We start from the raw sequence: 21,276 nt of genomic DNA, 5'->3' as shown, positions 1-21,276 counted from the left end.
GACCCACTTTGTCGGGGTGTGGAAAGGAACAAGTTGCCCTGAACGACTGAGAGGTTATGGGATCTAAATCCATGTCCCCCGTAGTGCAGTTTACCCCGGTACCTACAAACTGGCTGCTGCAGGTATAGAAACGGGGCTCTGGGGTTAACGTGAGAGATACTCAGCTTGGTGTGCAGTGTGTCCTTAAAATGTGAAGAAACGTGGCAGTCCTGAAAACTATCCTCAGCAGATGAACAATATCTGAAAGCCTGAGAGACGAGACAACTGTCAGGAAGCATTTTTAGTGCTTCATGCTCTGGGGGGCGGGGCTATGGCTTCCCACACCCTCTAGCAGATCGTTACATGGAGAAACCTTTCGAACTCAAGCGTGTTCACGCACACAGGTGTGCACACGGGTGCTCACAGACACAAACTCTATCTTCCTTGGCTGCTACCTTAAAGCATATCGTGCGCTGTCAGTCTTGTGTGCTGCTCAATAACATTCAGTATTTAGTAGTTACTGTTACTTACACGTATCTAGGTTGTTGCTTTGATCTCTGTAATGTGTTGTTCTCTTGTTGTTTGTTTTCTTTTTTCTTCTTTTAACAGGTGTCATGATCAGAGGCAATAAGACGCAGGGTTCTCAAGCACGAACCGCTTTTATTGAATTGTAGCAGCAGTGTACGTGGCTACATCAATTTTTGAAAACATATACACATAGACAGTATTCTAGCGACCTCTAGTGGCTGCCCCCATGGTAGCCTTACTAGGACAACATAAACAGATTTCACAACATCTCCCCCTTTAACAAAAGTACTGTGGCGAGCTCAGTCACGGAGGAGACAAAGGTTTCTTTGGGAGCACCCGTTTATTTTATAACCGGCCCCGAACACTGCCGCTACCTCCCTCCTCAGCGCGGCAACCACATAAACAACAACACAAAATGGCGCTCTCTCACCCGGAAACACACAGTTGCAGAGAGAGCGTCACCCGTAACCATGGCAACAGAACATAAATGCCAATAACAAAACCCCGAACAGCCCTGGCCCGCTACAGTACTTTAAACATAAAACAGTGTTGACAGAACACAGGACATCACAGGGGTAGACTACCCTCAGTCCTGATAAGGGATTATTCTGCCCTTAGAACATAGAAAGGAGATAGTCCTCAGTCTCTGAATCTGAGAGGTACTTTGATCTCCCGCCCCCTGGAAGTCACTCTCACAGGTGTGTTAGGGTGGAGAGGAGACCCCGGGACAGGGACTGGCAATGCCTGCCTTACTGGTGGTTCTTGGGAAGCAGCCGCACCTTTAGTTGGAGTAGTCGGTGTAGCTGGAACAGTGCTCTGGTGCAGGATCAGCGGTGCCTGGGACAGGCTGAAGGTGTCGTCTGTTGCGGCAAGTCACATTCCCATTCGCCATCTCCACCAAGTAGGATCTCGGCTCCTTAGACTTACTGATGACCTTGGCTGGAGTCGTCCACCCCTTTTCCCCGTCAAGCTTCACTACAACATCCTGGCCTGGGAGAAACTCAGGAAGTGGACGAGCTGAATGTCTGCGGTTGAAGAAGAATCTGTAAGAGTCCTTAGCTGCAGCATCCTTTTGGCACACCGTGTCCCTATTGACTGGACTGGGCAGCAATGTCTTTTCGAGTACTGGGACGGTGGTGTGGATTTGACGTCCTGTCATAAGTTGAGCTGGGCTTGCACTGGTTGCTGCAATTGGTGTAGAGCGGTAACTCATTAAGGCTAAGCAGGGGTCATGCTCCTCTTTGTTAGCCCCAAAAACCAATATGTCATCCATCACGACGACAGTCCCATCTAGGCCTTTGAGCAAGGTGCTCATGAGCCGCTGGAAGATCTTGGGTGCTGAAGTTATGCCAAATGGCAGGCGTCTGAAGCAAAACCTGCCCATAGGAGTTATGAACGTGGTTAGTTTGTGGCAGCTGGGATCCAGTGGTATTTGCCAGAACCCACTGGAGGCATCCAAAGTGGAGAAAACTTTAGCCCCTGCTAACTTGGGAGTTATGTCATCCAATGTGGGCAAGATGTACCGTTGGCATTTTACTCCCTTATTCAGACGTTATAAGTCCACACACACTCTGGGCTTACACTGGATAAGTTTGGTCTCTGCTGTAGCTTATTAAAGGTCGTTTCTGTCATAACAGTGGTGTCTGTGCCTGTATCAATTTTGAAATCAACTGGACTGCCATTTACAAGTAGCTCAATGTCCCAGGCGGCATCTGAGCCTGACTCCTCAATGACTGTTGTTTTTGAGCATGCACTTTATTTCCTTTTCCACTTTGGGGAGGAGAGGAAAAGGCACCCGGCATGGGGTGGTTACACTGTACTGCACTGCATCTTCGGTCAGCTCGATTTTTACAGGTTCACAGTTCAGCAGGTCAATTTCTCCGAACACATCCTCTGTTAAGTCACTACTGATTTTGTTAACTCTAGCTACTAGTCCCATGCGCTTCGCCACTGTCTTCCCCAGTAGGTTACTTGCGTATTGCCCTTTTATAACTGTAATCCAGTACTGGTACTTTTGGCCTTTGTACACTGTAGTAGCAAGGAATTTACCCATGCACTTGACTTTTTCACCAGGGCTGTACACAGCTGGCTCTATCTATCTAGCTGGCTGTCCGCCTCGAGCTGGAGTTTTTGTGAAACATCTTTGTCAATTAATCCAATGACGATACGGTCCCGGATCTGCTCGTCTTTACTGCCGCCGAACTCGCAGTGCTGCTCGTACAGGCTCCGCAAGAAAGCCTCGGCCCTCTGGCTCCGTTTGTGAAAACAGGCGCGGTCGTGGATAACGTTTCTCCTTGGGACAAAGTGCTCATCGAACTTTTGTATAACCAGATCATACTCAAACTGCGGACTTGGCCTGGCCTCCGTAGCAGCAGGAAACACAAATGAGCCATATATCGGTTGAGCATCTCTCACGATGGAGTAAAGAAGCGATTTCACCTGCACTTCGCCGCTCTCCATCCCTAGCTTGGACGCCACTCGAAAACGGGAGAATCTCTGCCGCCATATCGGCCACTCTGCCGGCTGTGTAAAGTCGGACTGCTCCGGAGGTCCAAATTTAGCCATTTCTTCGTGTAACTCGGCGTGAAGTCCTCAATTCTGACACCATGTCATAATCGGAGGCTATAAGACGCAGGGTTCTCAAGCACGAACCGCTTTTATTGAATTGTAGCAGCAGTGTACGTGGCTACATCAATTTTTGAAAACATATACACACACACAGTATTCTAGCGACCTCTAGTGGCTGCCCCCATGGTAGCCTTACTAGGACAACATAAACAGATTTCACAACAACAGGTGATCCAAAAGATTTTGTCCTCCCTTCCCCTTTCTTTCTTTCTTTCTTTCTTTCTTTCTTTCTTTCTTTCTTTCTTTCTTTCTTTCTTTCTAATTGTCTGTCCAATTTGTAATAATTTAAAATAATATACAATCAATAAATAACCAATGCTAATATAGATCAATCAAGTGGCATATTATATTGGTCCACTTGAAAAATAAAAGTATACATGGACAGAAAAACACACAGTGGAACACCATCAGTCATGGATTGGCCTCCCCAGAGTCCAGACCTCAGCATTACTGAGGGAGCGTAGCATCGTGTTGGCTGAGAACAGAACAAAAGGCAGAAACACAGAAATCGTTTTAAATCAAATGTTTAGGGTTTTAAACTTCGGTATGACGGGACCTGAAGATCCTGTCATACAGGAAATGCAAAACCAGGCTAAAAAACACCTTCATCAAATCTTGGTTTAAAATAATAATAAAATAAGTTTTTTTCTAATATTTAGTTGTGAATTCTTATTTCTAATCAACTGGTGGGAATAATGACAACTTTTTTATTTAGTTTTAATTGTATTTTTAAATATTAATATTAATATATTAATATTTTTATTTTTTTAATAAAGCACCCGAGAATTTCCATATACTTTAAGGCAGTCTTATTCACTGAACATTTCTGGTAGGATGTCCCAAACTAATTGGACCTGAGCAGATTTTGGCAGAAGTGCTGCTGATGGGATGGCGGGACCACCAGCAGAGGGCAACAGAGGTGCAGGTGAGTGACACATGACGAGAAATCTGGACTTTATGAGCTAAACTGATTTGATTTCAGGTCTCAGAGCTCATCAGGAAGGCTTTAGGTGATGCTTGTTTTTCTGTCTGAGCCTGCCTTTCTCCTCATATCTGGTTTAGGTTTAGGTTAGGATCTCACATTTGCTCCCATTGGCTTTGGAGAGGGGAACCATTTTCACCACACCCTGTGATAAATCTTATTCTGGGCATTCTTCTCGTGGATCAGCTTCAGGCGCACTGACGGAACAGGACTGCTTTTATATTTAGACTTTTAAGGTTTTTAAACGTTGTTCAAAGCTCCAAATCAGAGAAAAATTATCTGCAGTTATTTCTGAATATATATCAGTTTTTGCTTTATTCCAGTTTTTTTTGTTTTCCGGTGTTTTGTTTTTTTTTTTGCTTATTAGAGAATAACACAGCATTTATCTGCTTTTAAATTCTTTTTGAGTCTTTGGCCTATAACATTTTTAATTTTTAAACTCTCGCTAAAACCAAGTCTGGCTTTTTAAACTCCTGCAGACGTTAGGAAAAGAGGAAAGCTCTCAAGAAGCTGAAGTTAAAAACAGGGTGAATTCCTTTATTTTTATCTTTATTTTTGGGGGGGGGCGTAAAAACGCACGGAGGCTCACCATGTCACAGATGCGCAGGCAACTCCTTGGCACCGCGGCCAGCGGAGTGGGCTGGGTGGGGGTGATCGTGGCCACGGCCACCAACGACTGGGTCCGGACCTGCGACTACACCAAGACCACCTGCGTCCGCATGGACGAGCTGAGCTCCCGGGGCCTGTGGGCAGAGTGCGTCATCTCCCCGTCCCTTTACCACTGCGTGGGCCTCACCCAGATCCTCACACTGCCCGGTGAGATGCGCCAATAAATGCTCTAATACATGATATAATGTGCGTGACGAGATCTTTCAAGTGTGTTTAGCTCACGTTTGCTACGTGGGTCTGCGGGAGGGACAGCGATAAGAGAGAGTGAGCAGAGTAAATAAAGTTCTGTTAGTGATGGCTGCATGTCAGCAAAACAATTTTAGTTCAAGACTCTCTGTACGCTTTATATTTATTTATATTTATTTAATATTAGTGGAACAGTTATTTGGCGTTATTAACATATCGACATATGTATTTAAACCGGAATTGTTGTTTACCAATTATTTACAAAATATATTGGTAACTAAGGCTTTTTTTTCTTTTTAAAGTTTATTCAATAAGTTTATCTAACAGTCTATTTCATCAGAATACAAATAAAGAATACAGAATAAAATAATTTAACAAATATAGTTTTTCACAGCGTTTGTGAAAAACTATATTGTTTTTGTTTGTGCATCAGAAAATTTAGGTACATACTTACTTTATTTTACTACAGCAGAGTTTATTTAATGAGGAAAGACAGAATTTCCTTTTAAATTGTGAAGATGTTTTAAAGCAAAACACGATTTTTTGGACTAGAGAAAAAGAAGTCTAATCTAGTCAAATATCATTTTAATATGAATTTAATTTTATATATATATATTTATTTTGAAGCTATAATCGATCATAAACTGCTTTGACACACCTCTATAGACCACTTTAATATGCAGCAATCACACAATTTATGCTCGTACTCAATAACTTTTATTGTGAAAGGAAGGATGGGAAGAAGGTGTAGAACAAACACTTTGTGGAAACTATGGTAACTTATAAGCTTTATTTAAAGAAACAAATATAACTGGTTATTTAAACTCTTTAAATTAAACAGCTTTATGGTATATAACATTTTTCATCATATTTCAATAATGTTTTCTCAGTCCTCTGTTTATAGTAGTATAGTTCTATTCTCGTACTCAGTATTATAAATACTGACTATCAATTTCACACGTGTTTTATATCAAACTATAAACAACAATGTAAAAGCCTACTTTTCCACTTTTTGAGCTTTTAATTTGTTTACTACCAAACAAACCTGTGCTGATTAAAAAAACAACTGGAGTGCTTCTGCACGTTTACCAAACAGTTCATAACATAATTAAAGGAATTTATCAGCCTTTTATTCACTACTCAAAAACATAGGACGGCACTCGACCGTCAGAATATAACACGAAGTCAGTTAAACTTCGGGGATTTTAATCTATGTTGTTAGGAGGCATAAAGCACTGGGAATCCATTTCACCTGCTTAGTGCTAAAGTAAAGTGGCAGCAGGTGCGCTGGAGAGACAACAAACCCAGACAGGGAATGGTTTAGCAGGTGGTGGCCACACACCATTTCTCCTCCTTGTCCCTGCTGACTGATTTTTATCCAGATGTGCACTTTGGGCGAGTCATCATTTAGCCTGAATTAACAAAGAAAGTTGATACCAGTCATCTCTGACAGGTGGTTCCAGTTTTTAACAGGCCCAGCTAACACAGACAAGCCTTCCAAAGGTTGAGCTTCCCTCTGGTGGTCTTTTGCACAGTTGTTGAGATTTCTGTGTAGATCTTAACAGCTTGAAAGAAAAATGACTGGGCTTCTTTAAGTGTCGCCTCTCATGCAAGTAGCCTCTTCAGTTCTAAACCAGAAGCCTGAGAGTCCCAGGTATTTAAAACCTAGTGGGGTTTGTCTCTCATGAGCTTTTGGAGAAGTCATTAACACCAGTGTTTTATTACTTTGGATTTATTCTCTGTGTGTTCAGTGAAGACATGAAGAGTGAAGTCAGACTGTGTTTGACTGTAACTCAGAGCAAGATTAGACATTACTTACTGAATAAAGTAATCTTGCTAAAGAGGCTTTTTCTTGCATCTTTTTCTTGTCTTCAGTGCATGCAACACGTGTGCACATTCCTAACTGTGAGCAGCGCCTTGTTGAGTGCCAGAGGTGAGCTGTGCTGACAACTTTAAACCAAACAGATGCTCTCTCTCTCCCTCCCTCTCAGCCTATGTCCAGACAGCTCGTGCTCTGATGATCTGCGCGTGTTTGCTGGGTCTCCCCGCCATGCTCCTGATCCTCATGTCCATGGCCTGTGTGCGGCTGCAGAACGACACCTCAGCTGTCAAGAAGCGCCGCGCCCGAGTGGGAGGCGTCCTCTTCATCTTCATGGGTGAGGAGGCCGCACACACACGCACGCACGCACACACACACACACACACACACACACAGTTGTGTTTATATCACTTTGATTTTAACCACTACTTTACTAATACTTACCAAAAGCCCTAGTTGAGTTTAATGTTTTAGCTATTGTCAGTGAAATAAAGAGAAATTTCACTTACACTGACTTTCAGTGTTTGCAGTTTAGTAGTCTAAAACATCTTTTCCTCGTCACTTTTCCTTGACATCATGAAGGAACATGTGGAGGAGATTCAGGGAAAAGACTGTCAGAGAATCTGATTGCACTGAGGTTACTTAAAGGAGTGGCTGATGACTGAAAAATGCAAATCTTAGACACTTTGTTTCATGTGTTATGACCATTTCGTTTTATAAAAGCTGGATATATGAGAACCAAAATCTAGTATAAGGAGGTAGTAAAGGACCCAATGAAGGTGCTTTCTTTGGTATTCAAAGAATTCAACCAGCTCTTATTAATGAAATGTTGCCTTAATAGCAGTGCCATTGATCAATCTTAATGAGTGAGTGAGTTTGATTTGACAGACTGCAGATTTGATTTATGTTTTTGATTTTGGATAAGAGGTCATGTAGAGGTCAGGACACTGTGAGTACACAGTACTGAGTGTGCAGTTTGTTGAGGACATGTGTTACATATTTTTTAGTTTTAGTTTTAATTTTAGAGGGATGTATTTGTGTGTTCAGATAACTTTTTTGGGACAGTTTCAGTGGACAGATTTGATTTCTGAGGACAGTTTCTGGTTTTAAGAGACTTTCTCTTACTTTATTAGACTTGGTGTGGCTGTAGCTCAGGAGGTAGAGCTGGTCACATACTGATCAGAAGGTTGGAGCTTCAATCCCAGGCTCCTCCAGTCTGCATGGCAAGTATCCTTGGGCAAGACACTAACCCCAAGTTGCTGTCCGATGCATCTGTCGGAGTATGAATTTGGTTGGACAGCACTCAGTTTAGAGTCAGTGCTTGTGTGACTGGGTGAATGTGGCATGTTGTATAGCGCGCTTTGAGTACTCCGGGAGAGTAGAAAAGCGCTATATAAGAATCAGTCCATTTACCATTTCAGAGAACCGTTGTTGGATGTAATGTACTCTGGTCTTTCCCGAGTCTTTCCCAGCTGTTGCAGGAAGGAGGAGGATGGGTCAGGATCTGTCAGGCTGTTTTGCTTCCTGTGAGATAAGACAGGTAGTTCCTGTCCACAAACTCAGGGATGACAGCCAGCAGATGGAGGCACCAAGCACAAAAATGTAACCTCTTCTTTTCCCTGTTTTTCACCTTTTGTGTTTAAAAATGTCTGAAACCCAGCTGTGTGCAGCATCATATCTACCGTCTGGTTCCCCATCGGCGCTAATAAAGAGGAAGATCTGATGTCATTCGGCTTCTCTCTGTACTCCGGCTGGGTCGGCTCCGCCCTCTGCCTCGTAGGTGGCATCATCATCTTGTGCTGCCAGGGCATCGACCCCGGGACCCCGAGTAGGGACAACAGCTTCTACTACTCTGGGAACAGGGGGACGGCCACGCTCCTGGACCCCCCCGCCAACCACGCCAAGAGCGCCCGGGTGTAAAGGAACCAGGCGCTCTGTCTTTAACCAAGTTTCTCTTTGAGTTTAAAGCCATATTTGCCATCAATGAGACATTACAGCATCTGTTCACTGTTTCAAGACTAAAACCCACAATGAAAATGAATGTTGGCAGGAAATGGAGGGATTAATAATAAGCTTACATTCAGGAGATCTTTTGGCCTCAAACTAGGGAAGTCTGGAGAATCTGTGTATGTTCCAAACAATATCCGTTTCAAAATCAGTAATTGCATCAAACTTACTCCAGTCCTCCACCGTCCTGGACTCCACGTATTGAAGCCTCAAATTTAGCATTTTGTTATTCTTTTAGAGATAAAAGTCTTAGTGATGTCTAAGAAGTCTTTAGAGAGACTAAAGGATCAAAACTCAGAATAGCAACAAATAAAAGACAAAGTTTTATTGTACTGAATGAAAAAACAAGAACGGGATAGAAAGCCAGGAAGACGAGCAAAACAAGTAGCATGCAAGCATCAAAACACAACAATATAAGACAAAGACTCAGGGGAAGGGCAGACCCACACTGCGCTGGAGACTGAGAAAAGCTGGTAAACAAGACAAAGGTTAAAGCAATCAAGACATATTCAAAAGGTGGGAAAGTAAAACTCAAACCAAGGCACAAAGTAAAAAAGGAAATAAAAAAACAGAGACAAGAAACCTCACACTGAATGATACAAAGTAACATAATGAAGGAAAGAACAATCACGAAGTCAAAACAGGAAAACAGAAATCCAATTTACACAAAACAATCTCAACTTCAAACTCTGGCATTACAGGAAAAAACTCAAATATACTGTGTTCCTAAACCAATCACATGACCAGTCCCCGAGGTCATGACTGTGATTGGTCTGTTAGTAGAATCAAACACACGAACATGGTTCGGACGTGCAGTTCAGGGACTCCCATGAGCCGAGGTGAAGCCTAGCAGAAAGCTTGCAGCTGTTTGTAATTTCATTTCCTGTATATATATAAATACATATTTCACATCTTCAGCTACCCAGTCAGGAAGGAAAGGACCCCTGTTTGACCGGCTGTGACCACCTGTGTGCACGACAAGTTAATCATTTTCAGCAGCTCTTTGTTTTCACATTATAAACATCAAACTGTTGTTTTTCATGGTCGCTTTAATGTTTATGACACTTTTAAATTGCAGCTCATATTTAATCCCCCACAGTCGGCTGTCACTTTTTTTTTATCATTTCGTTTTACGTTATGTTAACAGCATAATCAAAATAAATCGTCTGCATACCAACATTGTTAAATTCTTGTCTGTGTTTAGAAAAAAGGCTTTAAAATCAGTCTTATGTTCGCTGAAAACACCATAAACATTTAAATTAAGATTCATGCTTTCTAAAATTCATCTTTTACTGAATATTATTTCTGTATGTTTTCCATTTGATATGAATCCATTTCATGTACGATTTTTCATTTGTCTTCTTCTACAGTAGGTATCAGATCATTAGATTTTAGCCTCTTCTGGCTAAAATGAGGCAAAGCTAGCACTGATTAATCGCAAACTACACTTGGCTCTCTTGGCTGTCTTGTAAGATACAGTACGTACATCAGAGCACGACAGGCATTGTCTCATTAGTAGTGCTGTGTGATACTGTAAGGTTTGGTATTGATCCAATTCCAAGTAAATAAAGATCCTGTACTGCTGAAAACAATACCAATACTGGTACTTTTAACCTATAAAGGCAGCTTATGTGGGGCAGAGAGGTTTGTATGACTCACTGTTAATTTGCAAATTCTGAACACATTTCAATGATCACTTAACACTATTGATATTTGGATTGATCCACTCACCTCTATTTATCCTAGCCTTTGGCTGATGCTAGGAACACAATAATTACCGCAGTTCCCACTGACAGCTGACATGGCTCCTTTAGATTTGGAATGATAACATTTCAGTGTCTTCTATCTGTGAGAGAAGCCGCAATAAAACCCCGATTAGACAAACTGCTGCTTTAAATTCACTTTATTTCTGCACTTTCCACAACAGACACTGAATAACACCATTAACCCAAAACAATTAAAGAGCATGAACAAAGAACTCAAACAAAACCAGAGGAAAAGCTAAACCAGTGTGTGCTGTTCACTGTCTCTGAACAGCGTGTAGATATGAGACTTATGTGAACGGCTATGGGAAGCAGAAAAGAAGACCTGAATGTGCAAAAGGAAAGCAAGCAGTGATGCTGAGTCTGCAAAGAACCACGTGCAAGTGGCCCGAGTGACCTTTAGGCACAAAAAGTATAAACATTTATTGTGAGCATTGTTCAAAGCAAATGCTGTATGGTAATTAGTCCAAATTCTTTTGGACTAATTGAGATATGATGATGTACTACCTGGTGGCTATCTACAAAGCTATGGTTAGGTTAATATAAACAAATCAGCACTGGGAAGATGGACAATAATGGTTAAACTGTTCTCAGTAAAAGTTTGTGTTGGCCTGACTGGCAGAGAAAATGCCTTCATACAGCTCGAAGAAGATGCTAAAAAAGGACCAAACTTCAGTTAAGAGAACATCTAAGATGATCCATCCATCACACGAGGTTAGTCATTAACATGTTTGTGTATGGTTGGGATATGGTGTCTAAAAAGTTAGCCTGAAGACATGCAGCACATGAATAGTGCTAATAAAAATCCAAAAAATGCTTAATGCTAAATAGTATTGGTGCTTGTGCCTGTTCAAAATAACAGGAAATCAACTTTTAAAAGATAAGCATCTCCCTCAAGCATGCTCAGTTTGTCTTGATTTAAACAACAGATACGCTTCTACGCAGTCTGGATTCTTTTGAACCTCTGCTGAGCACTAAAGAATAGAAAAAGAATAAAGTCAGATTAAGGCATGTTTGTTTTGTAACAACACTTCTTCTCACACACTTCTAATCCACACAAATCCAACTTGTGTGGATTTTCATTAACGGTTACTGTCACTGTCAGGTTGTCAGAGGCAGGTGGGTGTTTGTGTACATTCGTGCTCATACAGGTAGATCTTCAAAGGCAGCTGGACTTCTTTTAAGTTCTCAAACACATTTCACTTCTCGTCCAAAAGGTTGCAGAAGCTGAAGTAAAGAAGTCCAGTTGCTTTCGACCCAAACAGGTTAGACTGTTTTGAAACGTCTGCATCTGCTGTTGGCTTCTCTCAGGGCCCTCCTTCCTCTGCTGATATCTGATCCCAGTTTTCACAAAAGCTTCCACAAATATTAAAATATTGCCTCATACGTAAGTTTTATTCACTCTTTCATATTACTCAGTTCTCCTCTTCATCATTAAACCCATAATTGGTCCTTCCCTTGGACCTACTGCCTGTCTCCATACACTGGCCTCTTGCTCCAGACTGGTATCCATACTGGTCCCCATGATCTTCATACTGGCTCTGCTCCTGCTCTCCGCTCTCTTGGTCCCCGTATTGGATCTCGTGTTGATTTCCCTGCTGGTAGTGGTATCCTCTCTCCTCGGGTGCAGACCACCCCTGATACGGTCTCTCGTCCTGCTCCTGAGGGTAAAGGTCGTCACCGGGGGAGAAGGTGTCATCCAAGTGGTCGTCATAGCGCTGGTAGGAGCTGGCATGTGCCTGCTGCTCCCGAGCATTCAGCTCCAGCGTGCTGTGCCACACTCCATAACAAATGTAGATCAACAGACCTGAGGATGGATATGCAGTAGAGGGTGGGTCAGTAGGTACAGAGATGAGTTTGTGTAGGACTGTCAACCTTTATGAATTCCATGTGAAGCAAATATTTGTCGCAAAAATGGAGCTCTTACAAAATCCTGGATACACACCTCATATGTAAAGTATTTTCTCTCTTCTTTGTTGGGCTTATTGCATCTTAAAAAAGTTTGTACCAAGCATCAGAGCAACCAAAATACCCAACCAGCAAATCAAAAAGCTGGCCAACCAAGCAACTAATAAACCAAGCAAGTAGTCAAGCAGCCAACCAAACAACTTACCTATCAGTCAACAGGTCATGCAACTAACCAGCCAACCAAACAACCAGATAACAAAATGACTGCTTTATCAACTATCTGACCAAGCAGCCAGTTGCAGAACTGGTGTTTTCTCCTTTTAATATATAACTCGATATTTAAATAAACTAATTGTCATTGAATTACTGATTAATGCTCCATTTCAAATCTGCAATACTCCATTATCAAGATTGTTTCAGCTCACCTATGAGGCACCAGATGGTGAACCTTGCCCAGGTGAGTGGAGACAGTTTAAGCATGAGGTAACTGTTAACCAATATGGCTGCTGCAGGGACAAAGGGAACACATGGTGCCATGTAGGGCAGGCTCCTGGTGCTCTCTGGTTGCTGTATGATCATAATCAAAAGCTTCCCTAATGACCCTGCCATCATTGTTGCCATCAGTCCAGAAATCACTGCCCCAGCACCTGTGCCCTGCTCAACCCCAAATATTATGGTAGACCAGAGGAGGAAGGACATGAAGAAGAGGGAGAGAGTGCATCGGGTCACTATGCGGCCTGTGGCTGGGGTTGGTCGAACTGACACATCGGGCATTCCCAAACGCAGCCGCAGGGTGTAGTAATGACCTCCAAGAAGCCTTTTCAGCAGTGAGGCGTGACCTGTATGAAAATCAGAGTCATCTCCCTCCCCCTCCGTCCTGCCGGTGTGGTAAGAAGATGACCCGTCATTCTCGGTCAAGATCTGATCGTCTTTGGCATCTTCGTGCTTCAGGCTGTCCATGTCCTGAACTTCAGAGTCAAACTGATGTGTGTCGGTCTGTTCGTCAGGCTGATAGCGCAGTAGCAGCACGCACACGCTGACCAGAGTGTAAGCCAGCAGGGTGCCAATGGACATCATCTCAATCAGATCCCTGAGGCTCACCAGCAGAGCGAGGACGGCTGCCAGGCTTCCCGACACCACACATGCCACCGTGGGAGTGTGTGTGAGTGCAGTCACATGAGACAGAAACCTTAAAACACAGACACAAAAAAATTTATTATTAAAACTCCTTGAGCTGACTTTGTGAGTTTTCATGTACCTCCTCACCTGAACAGCAGTCCGTCCCGTGCCATTGCATAGATGACCCTGGGCATTGGGAACAGGGAGCCCAGCAGAGAGACAGTGAGTCCAGCTATAGAGCCCACAGCCACAGTGTACTTCCCCCACATGAAGCCGTGCACAGCAAACATCTCCATGAGAGGAGCCGAGCCATCAATAAGGTTATAGGGAACCATGAGAGTCAGGATCACACTCACCTGTAAAATAGAAAATAAATACAGAGCTCACATGTAATGCAGATATTCTTACAGTATGTCTTCCAACTGGTTGATACTGTTAAGTGTTAAATCAGGAGATGTGGCTGTTACCATGAAGCATGGTTTAACCGACTGCGTTAAACCATGCTTCATACAAAGTGAAACCCAAAACCATACAGTGCATGTGTAAAGAGTTTTTGAGTTCCTAACCACTACACATTTAGAACTTTATAAAACCTGGAGGTGTTGGGGATTGACCCCAGGACCTCATCAGGACTTGTTTTCTAGCACCATACTACTTGTTCAGTAGTATGGTGCTTTAAAACCTGGTTATATGTCTCCTGTTGTTATTTTATGTGAGTGACATTTTAAACTCAGGATTATTTCTTTAGTATGAATATCTTTGATCAAGTCCAGAACCTTGATGGTATAAAAACTGGAGATGCTGGGGATTGAACCCAGGACCTCATACATGCAAAGCATGCGCTCTACCACTGAGCTACATCCCCTTCTATGCATGCATCCTAACTTTTGCTAGATGATGCTATCAGTGCAGGGTTATAGGTCAGTCATCCAGATCATGGTACTCTAAGGAGCTTGGGGGAAAACAAAGCCACTGGACTTCATGAAGTTTTGTAAAGATGTTTCACTTTTTAAGAGGCTTTTTCAGTTCTAAAACAAAATGGTGAAGAGTCCTGGGTATTTAAACCTTAGTGAGGGTTGTCCCTTAAGGAGGTCGTTGACCCACTATTAATCATGTGCCTTATCACATGAGCCAAGGTGTGAAAAAGGTGGGGGTCATCATCAGAGGTTTTGGGTGAAACCACTCTTTTCAAGGACTTAATCAGGTTCTCCATTGAACTTTTCACTAAGAACAACCTCACCTCTGAAAAATTGCCTCAACATATCATGTCACCAACCGAGGCCACCAAAGACATAATTTCTACATTTACAGGACAGAGGTCACTCTTTTGAGGATGTCAGTGGTTATTTTGAAGCTTTTGTGGTGATTTGGAATCTTTAAGTGGTCGTCTTGATGCATGCTCAACCATCCAGGTAGGTAAATCCCAAAAGGCTGATTCTGTTCATCCTGCAGTTAAGTCCAGAAGTTTGATGGCCTCGAAATAGAGATAAAACCTGGAGATGCTGGGGATTGAACCCAGGACCTCATACATGCGAAGCATGCGCTCTACCACTGAGCTATATCCCCCTGTGGAGCTGTGTCAGACATTTTTATGGCCCATCAGAAGGGGTGGTCTGGTAGGTTTTTGTGGTAATTTAATGCATATCTGATGTTTGAGTTTCTTTGTGAACACTTGTGTCTCTGCGTTTTATTTTGTTTTTCGAGTCTCTTTGTTGTCTAAGTCTCTTGCAGTTCTATTAAGTGTATTTTTGATCATTTTATCTCATGGACATTTTAATCGTCTGAATCAAGGAGGGGTTCTTGGGACACTTTTTTCGCCATCTTCAATGCTGTGATTGAGCCATTCCCCAGCTCTTTCTAAATGGTACTCATGGCCATTCATCAATGGTCATGATAATTTGCATTTTAATGTTAATGAAACTGACCTCACGCCCCATTGTTAGTCAGTGGTGCTGTTTTGGTCATTATGTTTATAAGGTTGGGGAAACCTGCAGTCAGCTGAGACTGAAGAAGTCACTTGGATGAAATGTTTCTCCAACTCAAAACTCTATGTCCAGATGAACAGAATCATTTTCTGGATTTCCTTACCTGGATGATTGCGCATGCATCAAGATCATTTTCTAAGTATATTGTATTTATTTTCTTTTAGTTACCTTATATTTCCTAACCACCCAAACATTTAGGTCTTCATGAATCTATTTACTGATGTTTGACTATACTATAGACTTATAGTACTCTTATAGTTCTGATATGCAGCTTGTAGTCATTTTGAGTCTCTTTGTGGCCACTTATGTCTCTGTGTTTTGAGTCTTATTTTGTTGTCCTAAGTCTCATCTACCTATAGTAAGTGTATTTATGATCATTAGAGCTCACCTCACAAAAGCAAAGTATAGACTGACTTTAAGGAAATGAAAAACGTCCCTATGCATGTGCAAGAGAGCTCAAAAGCTTGATGGCATAATGCCTGGAGATGCTGGGGATTGAACCCAGGACCTCATACATGCAAAGCATACACTCTACCACTGAGCTACATGCCCTTGTTGGTAAGGGGCCGCTGTGGTCATTTTTAGCCTCAGTATTTGGTATTTATTTGTATCTTAGGTAGCCTAACAGTTTCTTGATGATGAAGCACCAAAGATTCAGGACTTCTCGCACCTTTGGTGCCATAAAACTTTGACACATGTCTCCTGTAGTCAAGTCCAGAAGTTTGATGGCCTGGAGATAGAGATAAAACCTGGAGATGCTGGGGATTGAACCCAGGACCTCATACATGCGAAGCACATGCTCTACCACTGAGCTACATCCCCCCACATGAACATCATCATCAGGACCCATCAGAAGCTGAGCACATATGTGCTGTATTACACTGTACAGTTTTATCACAACTGACATCAGGCTTAAACATATCAGGACTAAAAAGGCAGAAGAAATAATCTGATGAGGAAATTAATTTGGCTGAGTTAAAAAAAAACAAAAAAACATGCTCAACTCTGTACAGACCGACACATAGGCAGTGAGGCAGGTGACCAGCGAGACAGTGATGGCGTAAGGGATGGAGGTGTTGGGGTTTTTGGCCTCCTCTCCTGTCGTTGCAATGATGTCGAAGCCAATGAAGGCATAAAAACAGGTTGCTGCACCTTGCATCACCTGAACAGAAAAAAACGTGTTACTAAAAGATCTCACAGTTTACATCTTAAAAAAAGTGAACCTATTCTGCTTTTCTTTGTTCTCTGTAACATAAAAAGTATGCTGTTCTAATGCTAGATTCTCATATTAAACATGAATATTTTTTTTAAATAATGAAGTCAGTGCATTCAAAAAACATTCCAATCAGTAAAAAGTTCAGGCTTCTGACTGTTAGTGTGATAGTGTCTGTGGGTTTGGGGGATCAAAAATCAACCTCAGTGCAGAAAATCCCCAGTGCACGTCTCCTTTACAACTGATCAAAATGTAGAAGTCTCAAACTCCTCGTTTGTTTGTTTTGATATTTGATGTTTTGTCAGTTGTTAGCTATATGTGCTAATAGTTACAGCTTTGGTAATTGGTGGGTGTCATCTTACTTCATGGATAGAAAAAGCTGATTGTCATCTGCATAGCAATAAAAGGGAATGCCATGCCTTCTAATAATACTGCCTAAGAGAAGCATATATAATGTAAATAGAACTGGTCCCTACTGTGATCCTCCCAGGACAGCTGGAGGAAGTGACAGCTTTTTAAGTAGTGGTTTAAAATTTTTTAACCTTGTGATTGGAAGCTGGAAATTAGTTGATAGATCCCCTTTAGCAAAACATTTTCTCACCCCCGACCAGCCATATGGCAGGAACTTGCCACCCTCCCAGTTGCTGCTAGAGATAAAGAAGAGTCCGGCGATAATCATGAAGACCCAGACCACCAGGTTGACCACATTCAGGACGTTGTTGAAGCCCACAGTGTTACGCACTCCAAGAGCGATCACAGCAGTGACCACCAGGGCAATGACCAAGGCCAGAACATCAAGATACGTGTCCTCGCCTTTACCTGAGACAGAAAGACAAAGAGTTTAAGCATCAGGTATTAACTATTATTTTTATTATTCATCATAACATAAATGAGCTTAGAGCTAAATCTGGTTATATCTCTGACATTAGTGTTTATCCTCTCTAACAGATAAGTAAATAAACTGCTAATGGTAAACAAATCACAAAAGTAGTTTTGGAGGCACTGACCAAGGCCTCTGACTGTGCCCAGGTGTGTTATCATGAAGTCACTGATGCTGTGATTGGCCAGTGAGTCGAACATATTGCTGAGAGCTGAAGCCCCTGCCGCTGTGCCGATCAGGTACTCCAGGATCAGGTTCCAGCCAATGAAGAATGCCACGAATTCTCCAACAGTCACATAGCTGTAGGTGTACGCCGATCCGGTCGTTTTGGGGACCCGCACACCAAACTCTGCGTAGCACACACCTTCAAGAAAAAGACACACATATAGAAAATGTGGCCAGATTGTTCTAAATCTTTTTGGGGGGGTTGGTTCGAATTCTTAAAAACTTCTGCTTACCTGACAGTATGGACGCCACCGCTGCAATTATGAAGGACAGAATGACCCCAGGCCCAGCCATTGCTTTAGCAACCAGCCCCGCAACGACATACATCCCTGTGCCGACACAGCTTCCCACACCGAGGGAGACCAGGTCAACAGTAGTGAGGACTTTGGCCAGCCCAACCGCCGAGCCCTCTGCAAGCTCGGTGAGGTCATCTGAGCTGTGGGCCATGGAGCCCACAGGTTTGGTCCTCAGCAAGCGAGAGTACATGTTGTACCAGGCATCACCCAATGACACCCGACCCAGCCACGCCGCCATCACTAACCCTGGTTATTATCTGTTAATATCGGTGAGTTGTGCACTCCTTCCACCTTCCTGCTGTCACTGTCTCATACTTTCACATCACCATGAGCCTCCTCCTAAACAGGTTTGTCCCATGAAACAGAAGTCTAAAGAGGGCGCAGAAACTCTGTGAAAAGAAGAGGAACAGACTGCAGCAGTTCATGAATTACAGTGAAGGGTTTGATATATATAACATGATTTGGTCTCTTAATTGTGTTTATTTCAGTTTTCTTTGAGTCTCTTTACGATCACTTAAATCTGTTGACAGCAGTTTCAATCTTTCTTGGTTCTTTGAGTCTTTGCAGTCATTTCTTATGTTTTTTTGTGGTCATTTGAGGAAGCGAAAGAGTGCTTGTTTGATTCTACCCCCTGTAGGGTTACATCAGGAAGGGTATCTGCTCATAAACTCTGCCAAAAAAAGATGCAGAGCTAACTGCTACGGTGACCTGTTAGGACAAGGGAGTAGATGAAAGTAGTTCAGACAACAGAGTTGTTTGAATGTCGTTGTGGTTCTTTAAGTCTCTGTGCAGTGATTCTGAGTGCATTTCTGGTTATTTGTTTCTTTTTGTGGTCACTTGAGTCTCTTTGTTGGCCTTTGGGTCTCTTTATAGCGATTTGAGTTTCTTTGTGGCCATTTTGAGTCTGTATGTTTCTATTTCACATCTGTATGTGTTAATCCAAAAGACTATTTGTTTTCATTTTCAGTCTCTTTATGGTTAGGAAGTTCCTCACGTGGTATTTGATGTTGTTTTGTATCTCTTAGCAGTTATTTTAAATCGCTTATTCTAAGTATCATAGTAGTCACTTTGTGTCTAATCATTTCTGTATTCAAGCTTTCCAAAAGAAATGTTCACAGCCATTTCAAACTTTGAAGCCTCTGGTCCTGCTGGTCTGTTTGATAATCCTTTCATGCTAATGAAGCTGGGACACCATCAGCAGTTCTCCTAACTCACTAGAGCGAGACTCCCTCTCTGAAACTTTAATGATGTCCAAGGAGGATCCTCTTTCATGATGGAAAGGCTTGACTATGGAGTCTAAAACGTAATCATCCACAGACGAACTTCTACATGTATGCGTTGAAAGCTCTCATCTGTTTTAGAGCTTCATACTCAAACATGCAAGTTCAGTCAACACCTTATCTAAAATCAACCCCACAAAGTCAGACTAGGTTTAAAAGAGCAAAGAGAGCAGACAGTCTGAGGCTTGCAAGCTGATAAAAACACAAATCATGCAGTCTGAGCATGCACACTAGAGCACACAGGTAACACACTCACTTGCTGTTCAGTTTCCCTCCTGAGGCAGATTCCCCCATCCAATGCAGAGCTGGTGGATATGTGACGAGAGGAGATAGCCTCGTTTAATCATTTAGAGCAGAAACCATGTGACCACTTTGATAAAATATTCAACATCTGAGGCTGAGCATGGGCGTGTGCATGGAGCTGCCATCGGTCATTTAAAGAAGGGATGACAGAGCTGCTGTGAGAGTGTGTTTGAGCTGAGCTGATGTTTGTTTCTGTTAGTGTGCAGGGCTGGGAACTCAACAGGTGTATGTGTGTGTGTGTGTGTGCAGAAAAGCATCTGTTTTCAAAACCTGCAGGAGCAAACTGATCGCCGCTTTACAAATGTTCTATATATTCGAAGTTGACTCTCAGCACATGACCACAATTGGCTAACAGTGACCACATTTCAAGAAACACCTCATGAGAGCACAGTGTAGACCCAGGGGTAGGGAACGTTAGTCCACAAGGGCCGGTGTCCTGCAGGTTTTAGATCTCACCCTGGGTCACCACACCTGAATCAAATGATTAGTTCATTACCAGGCCTCTGGAGAACTTCAAGACATGTTGAGCAGCTAATTTAGTCATTTAAATCAGCTGTGTTGGATCAAGGACACATCTAAAACCTTCAGGACACTGGCTCTCGAGGCCTGGAGTTCCCTACCTCTGGTGTAGACTGATCTTAAGGCAGGGGTCCCCAATCCTAGTCCACGAGGGCCGGTGTCCTTGCAGGTTTTAGATCTCACCCTGCGTCAACACACCTGAATCACATGATTAGTTCATTACCAGGCCTCTGGAGAACTTTAAGACATGTTGAGAAGGTCATTTATCCATTTAAATCAGCTGTGATGTATCAAGTGCACATCTAAAACCTGCAGGGACACCGGCCTTCGTGGACTGGGATTGGGGACCCCTGCCTTAAGGATATGAAACTCTCCACTATCGGCCTGAAGATTTGAGCTCTAGCTCGATGGTATAAAAATCTGGAGATACTGGGGATTGAACCGAGGACCTCATACATACAAAGCATGCACTCTACCATTGAGCTACATCCCCTGATAAATCTTTCCTAACTCATGACTTTAGTTCTCATTTGCAACCAGAGGCTGTTTATTCATAAACTATTACTTCACAAATTACCCAGTCTAAAGAGGAAGGGTTCATGAGCCCATATCTCCCCATTTTCTGTCCCCACCTCACACAGTACGAAATCACAATGCCACACTGTGCTGATAGTGGACCCACAGGAAAGTGGAACCATGTTTTCCCACTGGGTCATGCCTCACTGGGTCTTTAAGCTCAAGGCCCAGCCACCACATGCCTCACCAGCGAGCTCCCCTCCCTGATGTAGCTCTATGCAGAGCTTAGAAATTGAGAGGGACTTTGAGTAGAGCTGACACTCCCACATCAGAAGGAGCCAGCTGGGGTAGATACAGAACTCACTGGAGGAGTGACATCAGCCAGAGGTGCCAGAGGCTGAAGGTGTAGAAGTCGCTCTTTCAAGGATCCTCTTGCAGTTAGTAGATGTTTGTTTTTGACATGTTGAGTCA

At 42.8% G+C, this 21,276-nt stretch overlaps 2 protein-coding genes and 5 non-coding genes across 7 annotated transcripts; 1 reads left to right on the top strand and 6 right to left on the bottom strand.

The window, feature by feature from the left end:
- Window positions 1–4,163: 4,163 nt before the first annotated feature.
- cldn11b (claudin 11b) lies at window positions 4,164–9,975 on the top strand. The gene is made up of 3 exons (XM_003459471.5): window positions 4,164–4,933; window positions 6,964–7,128; window positions 8,452–9,975. Exons 1-3 carry the CDS (start codon window positions 4,708–4,710, stop codon window positions 8,709–8,711), a joined length of 651 nt encoding a protein of 216 aa, XP_003459519.1. The 5' UTR covers window positions 4,164–4,707; the 3' UTR covers window positions 8,712–9,975.
- A 120-nt stretch (window positions 9,976–10,095) lies between these two features.
- slc7a14b (solute carrier family 7 member 14b) lies at window positions 10,096–20,174 on the bottom strand. Its single transcript, XM_025910458.1, has 9 exons — window positions 20,041–20,174; window positions 19,724–19,772; window positions 18,125–18,576; window positions 17,794–18,030; window positions 17,388–17,605; window positions 16,589–16,735; window positions 13,736–13,944; window positions 12,895–13,658; window positions 10,096–12,368 (listed from the first exon to the last, which is right to left on the bottom strand). The coding sequence occupies exons 3-9, from the start codon at window positions 18,423–18,425 to the stop codon at window positions 11,977–11,979; spliced, it is 2,268 nt and encodes a 755-aa protein (XP_025766243.1). The 5' UTR covers window positions 18,426–18,576; window positions 19,724–19,772; window positions 20,041–20,174; the 3' UTR covers window positions 10,096–11,976.
- On the bottom strand, window positions 14,382–14,453 carry trnaa-ugc (transfer RNA alanine (anticodon UGC)). Its single transcript has one exon. It is a non-coding gene; the product is annotated as a tRNA-Ala (tRNA).
- Window positions 15,083–15,154, bottom strand: trnaa-cgc (transfer RNA alanine (anticodon CGC)). Its single transcript has one exon. It is a non-coding gene; the product is annotated as a tRNA-Ala (tRNA).
- On the bottom strand, window positions 16,054–16,125 carry trnaa-ugc (transfer RNA alanine (anticodon UGC)). Its single transcript has one exon. It is a non-coding gene; the product is annotated as a tRNA-Ala (tRNA).
- On the bottom strand, window positions 16,324–16,395 carry trnaa-cgc (transfer RNA alanine (anticodon CGC)). Its single transcript has one exon. It is a non-coding gene; the product is annotated as a tRNA-Ala (tRNA).
- Window positions 20,175–20,710: 536 nt separating the features above from the next.
- On the bottom strand, window positions 20,711–20,782 carry trnat-ugu (transfer RNA threonine (anticodon UGU)). The gene has a single exon. It is a non-coding gene; the product is annotated as a tRNA-Thr (tRNA).
- Window positions 20,783–21,276: the final 494 nt, after the last annotated feature.

Source organism: Oreochromis niloticus, linkage group LG9, assembly GCF_001858045.2.
Source record: "Oreochromis niloticus isolate F11D_XX linkage group LG9, O_niloticus_UMD_NMBU, whole genome shotgun sequence".
NCBI lineage: Eukaryota > Metazoa > Chordata > Actinopteri > Cichliformes > Cichlidae > Oreochromis > Oreochromis niloticus.
The sequence above is the reverse complement of the archived record's forward strand: the minus strand, read 5'-3'. Positions and strand labels throughout refer to the sequence as shown.